A 15,506-nucleotide genomic window follows, 5' to 3' on the forward strand; every position below is an offset into this window, starting at 1 on the left:
AAATGTCCATAATACTCAATGCAATCTATAGATTCAATTCAATCCCTATAAAAATTCCAGTGGCATTTTTCACAAAAATAGAACTAACAATCCTAAAATTTATATGGAAGCATAAAAGAACTCGAATAGCCAAAGCAATCTTGAGAAAGAAGAACAAAGCTGGAGGCATCATGTATCTTGATTTCAAGCTATATTACAAAGCTATATTAACCAAAATGGTGTGGTATTGGCATAAAAACAGACATATAGATCCATGGAACAGAATAGAGAGGTTAGAAATAAACTCATGCATTTGTGGTCAATTAATTTACAACAGATGAACCAAAAATATACAATGAGTAAAAAACAGTCTCTTCAACAAATGGTGCTGGAAAAACTGGACAATCACATGCTATAGACTGAAACTGGACCACTTTCTTACACCATACACGAAAATTAACTCAAAATGGATCAAAGATTTGAATGTATGACCTGAAACCATGGAACTCCTAGAAGAAAACATAGGTGGTAAACACTTGCCACTAGTCTTGGTGATGATTTTTTGGATTTGACAACAAAAGCAAAGGCAACAAAAGAAAAAATAAACCAGAAAGACTACATCAAACTTAAAAGCTTCTGTACAGCAAAGTAAAACATCAACAAAATAAAAAGTTAACCTACAGAATGGGAGAAAATATTTGCAAATCAAAACCCTTATATTTGATAAGGAGTTAATACACAAAATATATAAAGAACTCATACAACTCGATAGCAAAAAAAAGAAAAATCTGATTAAAAAATGGGCAGAGGATCTGAATAGACATCTTCCCAGAGAAGATATACAGATGGCCAATATGTACATGAAAAGGTGCTCGACATCACTAATAATCAGGGAAATGAAAATGAAAACCAAAATGAGATATCACCTCACACCTTTTAGAACTGCTATTATCAAAAAGAAAAGAAATACCAAGCATTGGCGAGGATGTGGAGAAAAGGGAAACCTTGTGCACTGTTGGTGGAAATGTAACTTGGTGCAGCAAGTGAAAAACAGTATGAAGTTTCCTCAAAAAATTAAAAATAGAAGTACCATATGATCCAGCAATCCCAATTCTGGATAGTTATCCAAAGAAAATGAAAACAGTAACTCAAAAAGATATATGCACCCCATGTTCATTGCAGCATTATTTACAAAAGCCAAGACTTGGAAGCAACCTAAGTGTCCATTGATGGATGAATGGATAATAAAATATTGTATTTATACACTCACACACACACACACAGGAATATTATTCAGCCATAAAAAAGAAAGAAATCTTGCCATTTGCAACAACATCGATGGTGCTTGAGGGACTTATGCTAAGTGAAATAAATAAGACAGAAAAAGACAAGTACTGTATGCTCTCACTTATATGTGGAAAATAATATAAAGCCAGAAAAAAAAACCCAAAAAAACCCAACAACAAAAATCAGCTAATGGATATAGAGAGCAGATTGTTGGTTGTCAGACGTGGGAAGGGTGGTGAGTGGGTGATATAGGTGAAAGGGGTTAAAAAGTACAAACTTCCAGCTAAAAAATAAATAAATCATGGGGATGTAATGTACAGTATCGTGACTATAGTTAGTAATACTGTATTGTATATTTGAAAGTTGCTAACAGAATAGGTCTTAAGTTTTCATGACAAGAAAAAAATTTTGTAACTGCGTATTGTGATGGATGTTAACTAGACTTATTGCTGTGATCATTTCCCAATATATCCAAATATTGAATCATTATGTTGTACATCCAAAACTAACATAGTTATATGTCAATTATATCTAAATAATAAGAAAAAAAGATTAGAATGTAAAACAAAACACTCTAAGCATAACACTCTAGTTTTCTACCTCAATAAATGGAGCGTAAAGAATTCTTCATCATTGTTGAGAATCATGTCCAGCTTACAAACATAATTTCAGATGTGAATTCTTTTAATCCAGGAGTGTAAACAGAGCAGACCATGAAACATGGCACTAGCCCTATTTATGTGCTGTTATGGGAATCTGTAGGACTCTGGTGGGGGAAGAAGGCATAGGGATATAGTTCTTTGAACCCATACTAAAAGTGACCTAAGACGTATTAACATAGTCTGCTCATAAATTCCCCCCACACAAATGAGAAGGATACATATATACCCTTTTCAGATATGCACTTAGAATGTAAAGTGCACTTTTCTGACGTCCCCACTTCTAACAACGCGTTATTGTTTGTTCTTTTTAGTCTGATATCACTGGAGTAGAAATGCTTGAAAAAACGGATGTCAGAAAGTCCACTAGTTTGATATGATCTGCAGGTTTTTAGAGAGACAAAATTCTTAACCAACCAAATGTAGCCCAGGTGCTGCTTTGGGAACTGTGGGTACAGCAATGAAAAAACAGATAAGATTCACTGCCTGCATGGAGTCTGAATTTTAATGGTGAATACAATTAATAAATGAATATAGAATTTTAGATAAAGATACATTCTATGAAGAGAAATAAAGTAGGGTTCAGTGTTAGGAGAGTGACTAGACAGTTGTTGGGGGAGAGGATAACATAGGATAAAGTAATCAGGAAAGGCTTCTCTAAAGAGATAACATTTAAGCTGAAAAACTAAGTGACGAGAAGGACTAGTCATCCAAAGATCTGGGGAAGAGCATTCCCAGCAGAAGGAACAGCATATGCAAAGGGTTGGCAAGAAAACAATCTTGGTGTGTATGAGAAACAAAAAGAATGCCAGTTTAGCTAGATCATAAAAGCAAAGGGAAAAAGTGGTACAAGATAAGGCTGGAAAATAGATAAGGGCTAGATAATGTAGGCATTAAAAGTCTGGGTAAGAAATCTGAGTTTTATTCTGGATATAACTGGAAACCACTAGAGTGTTTTTTTTTTAATTTTTTGTTTATTGCAGTAACATTGGTTTATAACATTGTATAAATTTCAGGTGTACATCATTATGCTTCTATTTCTGCATAGATTACATCATGTTCACCACCCAAGTACTAATTACAACCCATCACCACACACTTGTGCGGAATTATCCATTTTGCCCTCCTCCCTCCCCCCTTTCCCTCTGGTAACCACCAATCCAATCTCTGTCTCTATGTGTTTGTTTGTTGTTGTTATTATCTACTACTTAATGAGGGAAATCATATATACACAATGGAATACTACTCAGCCATAAGAAACGATGAAATCCAGCCATTTGTGACAACATGGATGGACATTGAGGGTATTATGCAAAGTGAAATAAGTCAGAGGGAGAAGGTCAAAAACCGTATGATTTACCACTAGAGTGTTTTAAGCAGGGGAAAGTAGATAGCAAGACTAGTTAGGAACTCTTGTAGTATTTCAGGAGAGATGATGGTGAGTGAGACCATAAGGTAGTAGTCATTGAGATGGAGAGAAGTGGACTGATTCAGAATATATTTTGGAAGTAAGGTAGACAAGTCTTACTAATTGATTACATGTAGGGAATGAGGAAAGGAAGGAATCATAAATGATATTCAGATTTTAAAAGATCAAATGGGTGGATGGTGGTGCCATTTACTAAGATGGAGAAGACAGGGGAGGAATAAGTTTTGGCATGAGTTAAGAGTATTGTTGCGATATGTTACATTTGAGATGCCTAGTAGAATCTACATTGAAAATTTCAAGTAGGTTGTTAGTTATAAGAATTTCAAACTCAATGGAAAGAACAGAGATGGATATATTAATTTTAGAGTCATCAATACATAAATGGTCTTTAAAGCCATTGGAATGGATGAACTCACCAAGGGAGGACTGTAGATAGAGAAGGTCCAGGACTAAGTCTTAGGTCATTCCAACATTAAATGTGAGGAAGAGGAGAATACAGTAAAGGTGGTGAAAAGCTACCAGTAAGTAGGAAGAAAAACAGGAGAGCATAGAGTCATAGAAGTCAAGTAAAGTAAGTGTTTTTAGAAAGAGGAAGAAGCTAGTTCAGATGCTGCTGAATTGAAAAATAAGCTGAAGAGAGAGGAGAGACCAATTGATGTGGCCACAAGAAGCTATTTGGTAATCTTTTTTTTTTTTTTTTTTTTTACTTTTTGTTTATTGTAGTAACATTGGTTTACAACATTGTAAAAATTTCAGGTGTACATCACTACACCTCCACTTCTGCACAGATTACATCATGTTCACCACCAAAACACCAACTACAACCCATCACCACACACATGTACCAAACCATCCCCTTCACCCTCTCCCTCCCCCCTCCCCCCAATCCAATCTCTGTCCCTATGTGTTTGTTTATTGTTGTTATCAGAGGGAGAATGTCAAATACCATATAATTTCCTTCATTAAGTAGTATATTTGGTAATCTTGAAAAGAGTAGTTTTAATGAAGAGGTAGGGATGGAAGAGCCTAACTGTATAGTAGCTATGCGTATGGAAGTTTATTAAAGAGACTTGGTGTAAATGTATACAAGCCCAGAACATATGTTGAAAGTTGTTGTTTACAATTAAAATTAATCTTCAGCCCCAACTTGTTTTGTTGTATTTTACTCATTTTTCATAAAAACTGCTTGTGGAAAAGAATCCAGCTATTTGAGGGTCCTTTTTTCTCACGTACCTTAGAAATTATCCACCAATATATTTGCATTCCTTATAAATCTTATTGCCCTAGTTGTTAGCCACCCATTGACTCAACCTCTAAGACTGACCCCTAAACAAGGGAGTCATTAATCAGCTTTGAGTCTCAAAGATGATTTTTTTAGTCCACTAGGATAAAAACGGACTTTAAATTCAGGCTTTTTTGAGAGATAAAAAGGATTTCTAAATTCCAAAAAAAATGGAAAATATATGAAGAGCTAATGGAGGTCTATACCTAAGGTTTTACTATAAACCAAGGATAGAAAAACCTTGGAATACAAGGTAAAGGGAGATCCCCACCAGGCTAGAAGAGGAAATAGAAGCCCTTTGAGAGGGAAGAACAAGAATAATAGAAGGACAGGGAGGAAAGGAGGAAGGGAGGGAGGAAATTAATTAAAATGAGAAGCTCAAGGTCAAGGCCCAGCCATATCTACAGATGCTCTGAGTTTAGTAGGACAGAAGGCATCAGCCCTATCATGCTGAGAATAGACAATGAACACTGTGTGAAAGCAGAGGAAACACAGGCTGATGCCCAGAAACCCTGCAAATGAATTATACCTCAACCAGAGATCAGAGAGAGCCAGCAAGGGAGGACAACATGAGAAACAGGAATCCCTCCATCCAAAGTCAGAGATCTACTTATGCTTCACCTTACAACCAGATTTTGGAGGAATGGAGGTGGAAAGGGAGATCCTCTGCAAGAGAGAAATAGAAACTTTAACTTTACAGGTGTTTACCCCCAAAGAGACTGAGTTAACCTGAAAGAGACTGTTATAAACTAGAGATCTAGTTACTTCTACTAAGTTAACTTTTTTTTCTGATTATCAGTAAGAATGACAGCTCATAATAAAGTTTAGTTCATATATGGATAAAATAATTTAAATTTTTGCATATCTGAGTCCTGGTATGTTATATTTTTAACTTGCTATGTCTGTTTTTTGTTTGAGGTTTTACTATATTCAGTAATTTCCTAGGCAATGCCTTTATATCTCACTTAAATCTGCTCCTGTAGAAGTTTCAGTCAATTTTCACTTTTGTTTTTTCTTAAGTATAGAACAGTTAACCATTTTTGTAACATGACTCTCTTTATAAATAATTTTAAATGTTTTCTTAAATCACAAGCCAGTTCTCTCTGCTCCAGTCTAATTATTATTCTTAAATTTTTGACATTTGTTTTGCAACTCTTTTGAGTCTTTTTGAAGTACTCTTCATCTTTTTTACCTGCAAGTTCCAAACTTATCAATATTCCAGTAAAAGAGAACTATTCTTAAGAGAAAATATAAATTCAAAATCTTAAAATATCTTTCATTTTTTTAAACTCAATTTTTTCTAAAACTAAAACAGAAGTAAACATACCAAAGGAGCATATCTTGGTTTTGGAGGTGGAGGAGGCATCTTGCACTGACAGAGACGTTTGACCTTCGGTGATGGTAGTAAAGGCTCACAAGGTGGTAGTGGTGGTCTTTCTCTTGATGGAGGAATTCCACTTGCACTTTTTTTTCCTTTTTCTTTAAATGTAGTCTTTTTGGATGATATTTTGAATTCTCTCTTTAGTTCCAGCGCTTCCTTCTTTGAATCTGTAGATGTGGCATCTGATTCATCAGCTCCTCTCTTTTTAGCCCCAGGTTTATAAAGTGACTCTTCAGATTCTGCATCTGAACTTTTTAACTTTTTGGATTTCTTTGGGTCTTTCTTGGAAGACGCATCAAATTCAGCATCGGTAGACTCCATGTCCTTCTTTGCATCTTGCTTTTTGGCATCTTTCTTTGAATCTTTCTTAGCCTTTGAATCACTCTTATCCTTCTTTGACTCCCAATCAGATTCAGTTTCAGTAGACTCTTCAGACTTCATTGCAGACTGCTTTTTGTCATCTTTCTTACCCTTCTTTTCATCTTTTTTACCCTTTTTTGCATTCCCTTCAGATTCAGAATCAGCATCAGTAGATGCTGTGTCCTTCTTTGCCTCCTTTTTCTTGTCATCCTTCTTTGAACCTTTCTTATCCTTCTTTTCATCTTTCTTATCCTTCTTTGACTCCAATTCAGACTCAGATTCGGCATCAGTAGACACTGCATCCTTCTTTGCATCCTTTTTCTTTGAATCTTTCTTAGCATTCTTTGGATCTTTTTTTGCATCCTTTGAGTCTACAGATTCTGCATCAGTAGACTCTGTGTCCTTCTTTGCATCCTTCTTCTTGGTGTCTTTCTTTGTCATTTTCTTATCTTTCTTTGCATCTTTTGAATCTACAGATTCAGCATCAGAGCTCTTCTTTGCATCCTTCTTTGAGTCCTTTGAAGGCTTCTTCGAATTATTCTGTGAGTAATTCTTTAACCACATATCAAGTTCCATGGATTCAGCGCCAGACTCCTCTAAATACATCATTAAATCTATATTTGAACTATCTTTAGAGCAAGTCTCTGATTTGGCATCAGAATTGTTCTTTGAGCTCTTAGAATCCTTCTTTGTACATATGGATTCAATATCTGTCTCCTTGGAATTCTTTGAATCTCTCTTATCTTTTTTTGGATCTATCATTGAGACCATTTTAGAATCTATGGAGTATGGGTTTATTTCTGACTTGGACTTTGACTTCTTATATAGTTCACTTTCATGCAATGATTTTGATGGAGTTTTACCTACTTTATTTCCTCTTTTAGATTTCTCTTCATTTACTGTTTTTTTGGATTCTAAAGTTGTTTCATGTGGGCCTGTATTTTCCATGGAATCTTTCTTCAAAGTTGTTCCTTTTTTGATATCTTTGGACTCTCTATATTCCGCCTTTTCAGAATGGGTTTGAGGAGTATAAGGATGTCTGAATGGAACCCGTCTCCTTGCAGTTAAGTAAATAGATGGCCTTTGGAAAATTTTTCTTAAAGAATGCCTTATCCATATATGAGCTGGCTTCTGAACTTCCTCTAATTTTCTTTTGTCATGTCTCTGAAAATATTGGTTAGAATAATGATAAGAATTTTTGAATGAGTTATATATTTTTATATTGAAACATGAAAATAGTCCAGCTTTTCATTAAACATCTATTAAAATGCAAGAATTTTTTTTTTCTTTTTAAATGTTGTGTGTGTTTGTGTGTGTATGTGAGATAACACCACTTTGGAAATAAAATGACTTTAGGAGAAACCTTAGGATTTCCTCGATGATTCACGTTTGGATTGGAACAGGCCCACAATGATCCCTGACAATTCAGGGACTATCCTTACAATTAATAGTGGGTTCCTTGTGGACACCCATTTGGGAGAGGTCTTTTGGAACTTTTTGTGCACCCCCTCACCCCCAAGTTAGATCAGAAATAAGCTGATGCTCTTGAAGTTTGTCATGATGACTTTTGTGATAGCTGTAGCCTTCAGGCCTAGCCTGATTTCCACTCCTGCTTTCAAAGCCTCTGATCAAATTGAGAGGCTGAGAGCCCTGCTGTGAAGTGCTACCAAAAACAAGGACATAAAATGAAACAAATGTTTGATCCACATTAATTTGTATAGCAGTAGTGTAATTTTTTTAACTCCTACCAAAATATTTGTCAAATCTGGTTGTTATAGTGCTAACATAGACTAATTTTACATTTACTTCTTATATTCCTTCAAGTATCCAGTAGAGACATCACCAGTCAGTGAAACGGTCATATGTAATTAAAGGAGAAACATGAAGAGAAGCATTAAACTTGGATCACTACAGATATAATGAATGGCCCTTGAATAAATGTATTGACAGTAACTCTGCTTTGGGAGATGCTTTTAAAACATATTTTGGTATCACCTTGGGTGATCCCTGTAGGCTCTTTTTTCTTTTTTCTAATTGATAGGATAACTTCACTTTACAAAAACAGTAGAAAACTTGAATCTCTCAGTATGTAGTATCCTGAGTTCCAGATTAAAGAAAATGTAGAGGTCCTGAAACCTCATTAAGATCAGCTCCTGTTCTAAGATTCAAATTTTAGACGTTTTTGCAGCTGGTAAACATGTCTTGAGAGATCCCACCAGTTGTAGCATTAGGTTCTCCAGCTTGCCTAGCCTATTAGCTACATGATGTCTTTGAAATGGAGAAATATGTATAAATAAAAAGTTTAATCTGAAACAGGTGGGGGCAATCATTTTACAGGGGATTATAAATTTAAAAATATCTGCTTCCAGTAGGTAGTAAAATTCAAATTATATATATCTTATTTATATTTATATATTGTTGGATTGTCTTAGATTTAGTTTAAAAATGACCTTTTCAATACTTACAGGAACTGTGATTTGTAATTCTGAAGGTCTTGATATCTTTTTTCTACCTGGCTGGGGTGGTTTGGGAAATGTCATAGTGAAGTATTCTTGATTCCATAATGTCCTCCTTGATTCACTGACTAAACATGAGAAAAGACAATAAACAATTTGCAGTTAATAGCCAAACTTTCATCAACACTGAAATATTCTTGAGGAAGAAATATATTGTTTGAATTAAGCTAAGTTATAACTCAAACTAGAGCTTTTCCCCCTGGAGTTTATAGTTTATTTGCATATAAATTAGGAAAAATTAAATCTGATTTCCCCATTTAGCCCTGAATTATGTTTAAAATGACATTTTAAATTTTATTTTCTAGATTAAACCAATTTTCACAGAGGGTTACTTAAACCATAATAGTTAAAATAATACAATTACACAGTAGGAATAGAAAATAGAGAAGGATTCAGTTTCCTTTAAAACATCTCCATAATTTCCTCTATCTTGGTTTCTTTTCTATATGTTATTTTGGTTAGATTGCAGACAATATGACTTCTATTGTCCCCATAATAGCACAATGCCGAGCATAGAGTGGTCAGTAAAAATCTCTATTGATTAAATCTAAGTGTTTATTTTAGCCCTCCTTTGACCTCAACGACATCCTAAGACACAGAATTTAGGGCCACAGACCAAAATACTGCATTCAGTTCTGGGAACCCTATTTAAAGAAAGGCATATACACACTTGAAGAATAGAGTGACCAGGAGATGAAAATATCTGGAAGCTATGTTAAAAGAGGAACTGGTGAGGTAACTCAGGATAGTTTCTCCGGTAGATGAGGAGAATAATGAGAGATGTGACCACTATATTTAAATATTTAAAGAGCTGTTATATGGAAGAGGAGTAGTAATAGTAATGATAGAATAGCTGCAACTGCTAGCACTTATATAGTGCTCACTATGTGCCAAACTGTGTTTCAAGCATTTTATACATATCAACTCATTTAATCCTCACAACAACCATTTGAATTAGATAATATAATTTTTAATTGCCTTCATTGTACAGATGTAGAAAAACGAAGCACTGAGAGAGGTTAAATTACTTGCCCCAAATCACAAAGTAAGTAGAAGAATTAAGATTGAAACACAGTTTGGCTCCAGAGTCCATGCTCTTAACCACAATGTTAGAGTCTTCTTTTATGTGTTTCCTGAAGGAAGAACTAGAACCAATGGGTAAAAGTTGTAACAATTCAGGCAGACTTCAGCTCAAAATATTAAGGAGAACTTTCCTCAAGTTGTAGCTGTTCAACAAATGGACCGTCCACTTTCATCTTCCTGGCTATATTTTTCTTCTCTACTTTGGGTTTTATAATTGTGAACTTTAAACAGAAGGGAACCTTATGCAATTAACCTTGATTTTTATAATAATGAAGAACAAACTAAATATTTCCTTTTAAACTAGCTAGTAAAAACCCACATCAAAGCCAGAATTATTTTAAACACAGACATACCAGCATACACGCTTCTTTTAAATTTTAAGAAAAAATTCAGGGCACTTTATGCTTTGTCACATTGAATGGAGGATGCTATTCATTTGTCCTTAAAATTAGTTTCAAATATAATCTAAATAATATTGAACTCCAAAGACTAAATTCTTACTTGGTGTGACATTATCATATGTTCTGATGTTTACTTCTGGTCTGTTAAAAGAAAAATGCTTTAATTGAATTTGTACAATGGCTAATAAAAATAATAATAACTATTATTATTAATAACGCTTCAAAAACAACACTTTGAGAAACCTTTGCATTCTCTGAACTCCATTATCCAAGAATGTCTACCTGTAATTCACATCACAGTTCCCCTCCCATAAACTGAGTTAAAGATGAACAGAAATGTATTTTCATCAGTGTAGTTTCATTAGAAACTTGAATGGAAATAAAATATGGACCAAAAGCTACAATAAAAAACATTAATTTGATAAATTTTAAAATGTGTAAAAAACATTTAATTATATAGAACAGTAAATTGAACCAACTCCACTAATCCTTGTGTGAGAAAGTCTAAACCGGTAGTAAACACACATATTTTCTAAGTAAGTTCACTAAATAAGTTCTGAAAAAATCTCACAACTTTTTAATATTATCAGAGCTTATATTAAATCAAACCACTAATGATGCATGAGAGGGGCGCACATAAGTGTTGATCTGGATTTTAAATTGTTCCTACACGCAGGGAAAATTGGTCCATGATATTTTTCATTTGGAAAGTGCCCCTTTGATTTGATAATAATCATATTATCTACTGAGGATATACAAGATATAATTTGTTCTAAAAATATTACTTTTTACTATTTACCAGCAACAATGAGTTGTGACCATTGATAATTCTGAGATTTTACTTATATACACATATACCCAAGAGCTTGATTTTTTTACACTTAAACCATCAAGTTCATAAACAAAAATAAGTCAAATGGTCAAATGTATTTCTATTAGAGTCAAATCTATATTTATTTCCTAAGTAAAACTCTAGTATCCAGCACAAAGCCTGGCCCATATTCATACTAAATAACTACTGATTTACTTAGGGAAGATTTTGGAGACACTGAATAATAAAAATATTTAGTCTAGTTGTTCTAAACTGGAGGTAAACATCATAATTAACTTGGAAATTTTAAAAATGTAAAGGTGCCTGAGAGCTGCTCCTGGACTCATGGAGCGGAATCTCTGGGTATAGCTTAATCAAGTCTGTATTTAAAACTTCTCCCAGGTGATTTGGATACTCAGCTCTGATTAAGAACCACTGCTCTGAATGGTCTTGAAAAATGAAACTTCATGGATTCCTGAAACAGTTAAAACTTGTATATTTTGCATTTCCAAAAAGCAGTTGATCAATGATGTATTAGTCTGCAGTGAAACCACATGTATTCAATAGAGTAGCTAGAAGATGTTATGGCCTGGGCTCCTGGAAATTTAACAGTTTGGAAGTGTGACATGCTGGATCACTGATTTCATATTCTGGGAAAAAGACTTTGCACCTGCATTGATTTTGGCTTCCTGTCTACAGTCTAAAATATTATTTTCCAAATTTTCTTTTGAGCACAACTCAATATGTGTGTGTAACTTATATTCTACTGTAATAATATACCTCATAAATCATACATTAAGATAGAAAATTTCAAAAGATGAAATAAAATATATAAATTGGAGTTCTAATATCTTATTTCCATACTCCAATGGATTGTGTTGCACATGCACCTCACTTTGGAGAGCACTAGATAAGTCAGTCAAGGAACAGTAAGAAAAGGTAAAGTTTAACCAAATATCATAACACGCCTGCTTTATATAGATGTGGTGTAAGTCTCAAAATATTGGAAGTTCAAATCGAGTTAAATCTCTGAGTAGTTTTCTTTATTTCAAAGTGTATTAGTTTTTTTATGTTATAAATGATTATGTGTATATTCCTTTGGTACATAGGTGATCCTAACCTATATCTTGACATAAACGGGAAAATGAGTGATAGAAGCCAGAAGACAACGGAATGACATTTTTAAAGTTCTGAAAGAAAAAAAGAAAACCTGCCAATTTAGGATTTTTAACTCAGCATAAATATTCTTCAGAAATGAACATAAAATAAGGACAGTTTTACATGCAAAAAAATGTAAGAATTTCATTGCCAGCAAAATGTACTAAAATAAACACAAATGAGAATTCTTCAGGTAGGAAGAAATGACCCAAGATGATGCACGTTAATACAAGATGAAATAAAGAGCATCAAAAATAGCAAATATGTGGGTACAGAATATGAATATTAAGTATTTACAAATAATAATATAATAATCTGTTGAGTTTAAAATAAAATGAAAATTTTATGAAAAATAAAACTTATGGTAGTAATAGTGCATAAAAGTGGGTGGAATAGGTGGAGTAAAAGTGTTGTAAGGTGCTTGCATTGTTTGGGGAGATGTAAAAATACTAATTTGTAGTAAACTCTAATAAATAAAAAAATTATGTTGTAATCTCTAAGATAACTACAAAAGAATAATAAAGGAATGTATAACTAATAAGATAATAATGGGGGAGGTTAATAAAAATGCTTGATTAATATACATAAATCAAGAAAGGAGAAAAAAGAACAAAAATATGGGACAAATAACAAATAAAAATGAGTTGTTAGATTTAAATCCAAATATAAAGTAATTATATTAAAAGTAAATGGATTAAGACGAATAAATTCTAGAGATCTTCTGTATAATATCGTGCCCATAGTTAACAATCCTGTGTTGTACACTTACAAATTTGTTAAGAGGGTAGATCTCATGTTAAGTGTTCTTACCACAAAAAAAGTACATGGATTAAATACACCATTTAAAAGACAAAGATGTCACAGGGGATTATAAGACATGCACCTAAAAATAAGGACACATAAAGGTTAAAAATTAAAAAAAAATGGAGAAGAAATACTGTGCACATACAAATGAATAGTATGCTCATGGCACTATACTAATGTCAAACAAAGTTAACATAAGATAAAGATAAATAGGGACATTTTATAATGGTAAAAGTGTCAATCCAATAGAAAGATGCAACTACTCTAAATTTGAATATACCCACTGACATAGCTCTGAAATACATAAAGCAAACATTTATAAAACTAAAAGGAGTAATATACAAACTCCCAATTATAGGTGGAGACTTTAGCATATTTATTTTAGTAACTAAGAGACCAAGAAGACAAAAAGATATCAGTAGAAATATAGAAAATTTGAATAACAAGATTAAAAAACTTGATGTAATACAAATAATATACTACACCAAACAACTGCACAATGCACATTCTTTCAAGTTCACATGCAACATTTAACAAAAGTGACCATAGACTGGGCCATAAAGCAAGTCTCAACAAGTGTCAAAGTACTGAAGTCATATGGCATATGTTTGCTGACCATAGTTGAAGAAATCTAGAAATCAATAACAAAAAAAAACTAAAAATTACCTAAACATTTGGAAATTAAAAACACAGTCTATGGGTTAAAGAATAAATCACAATAAAAAATAGAATATATTTTAAACAATATTTTGAATATCATAAAGAAAATATGATATTTAAATATTTGTGGGATGCAAAGACCTATTTAGAAATTCATAGGTTTAAATTCATATATTAGAAAAGAAGAGAGGCTGAAAATCAATGATTTAAGTATTCATCTCAAGAAGCTAGAAATAGAACAGCAAATTGAAGCCAATGTATGGAGGAGGAAAATAATAATAAAAATAACAGAAAGCAATGAAAAAGAAAACAAAAGCTTTATGCCAAAAAATTGGAAAATTTAGATGAAATAGGTAAATTCTTTGACAAATAACACATATGAAAACTTAAATAAGGAGAAATAGAAAAATTTGAATTATTGTATATTTAATAAAAATGTTGACCCGAAAATTAAAAACTTACCGACATAAAGAATTCCAGATCTGGATGTCTTCATTGATTAATTCTCTCAAACACCTAAGGAAGAAATATAAACAATTATTTACAAATTCTTCCAAATAAAAAAAGCAGAAGACATCAATTTGTTCTATGAGAAGAGCATAACCTTGATAGAAAAATTTGACAAGATCATTAATAGAAAATAAAATTATGGGCCTATATCTCTCATAAATACAGATGCCAAAATTCTTAAACAGTTTATCAAATTGAATACATAGAAAGGATATTGTATCATAACCAAATGAGGCTTATTTAAGGTTGATTTAACATTTGAAACTCACCGCATTAACACATTAGAATAAAAGAGGGAAAGCTATATGATCATTTCAATATACAGAAAAAGCCTTTGATAAAATCTAACACTCATTTATGGTCAAATTTTTTAGCAAACAAGGAATAGAAGGGAACTTCCTTAGTCTGATAAAGAGAATCTAAATAAAACTAGAAAAAATGTAATATTCAATGGTGAAGTGTTGTAAACATTTCCCCTGAGCTCAGGAACAAGAAAAGGATGTCCACTAGTACAACTTCAATTTAACATTGTACTGGAGGTCCTAGCCAGTGCAATAAGACAAGAAAAAAATAAATTAAAAGTCTAAAAATAGAAAAAGAAGAAATAAAACTGTCATCATTTACAGGCATCACTACAGTTTACACAGAAAATCTAAAATAGCTACAGACACATAATTAGAATTAATAAAAGAATTTAGCAATATTGTTATATACAAAGACTAAATGTGAAAATTAATTATATTTCCATGTACAACAAAACAATTAGAAAATATTTTAATAATACCATTTAAATAATAACATCACAAACACCAAGTACTTTGGAATAAATCTAAAAATATAATGATGTAATATCTCTTCACTGAAGAGTAGAAACAAATATTAAGATAAATTAAAGAAAACATAAATAAATGGAGGTATATACCATTTTCAGGGACTATAAGACTCAATATTATAAGTATAGCAGTTCTTCCCAAATTGGTATATTGATTCAGTACAATCCCGATAAAACTTTTTGACTTTTTGTGATAACTGACTAGTTGATTTTAAATTTTATATAGGAATGAAAGAACTAAAAATATATAAGACAATTTGGAAGAAAAACCATAAGTGTGAAAGATAAGCATTACCACATATCAATATAACAACTTATTATAAAATTACAGCAATTAAGACAACATAGTATTGG

The 15,506-nt window shown here is 32.7% G+C and overlaps 1 protein-coding gene across 1 annotated transcript; it reads right to left on the reverse strand.

Annotated features, from left to right (window-relative positions):
• Positions 1-5,242: 5,242 nt before the first annotated feature.
• On the reverse strand, positions 5,243-14,594 carry CYLC1 (cylicin 1). The gene is made up of 6 exons (XM_087426426.1): positions 14,590-14,594; positions 14,273-14,326; positions 10,478-10,518; positions 8,843-8,961; positions 5,964-7,541; positions 5,243-5,302 (listed from the first exon to the last, which is right to left on the reverse strand). Exons 1-6 carry the CDS (start codon positions 14,592-14,594, stop codon positions 5,243-5,245), a joined length of 1,857 nt encoding a protein of 618 aa, XP_087282552.1.
• Positions 14,595-15,506: the final 912 nt, after the last annotated feature.

This window comes from Ceratotherium simum, chromosome X (genome assembly GCF_057802395.1).
Source record: "Ceratotherium simum simum isolate JZ-2026a chromosome X, ASM5780239v1, whole genome shotgun sequence".
Classification (NCBI taxonomy): Eukaryota; Metazoa; Chordata; class Mammalia; order Perissodactyla; family Rhinocerotidae; genus Ceratotherium; species Ceratotherium simum.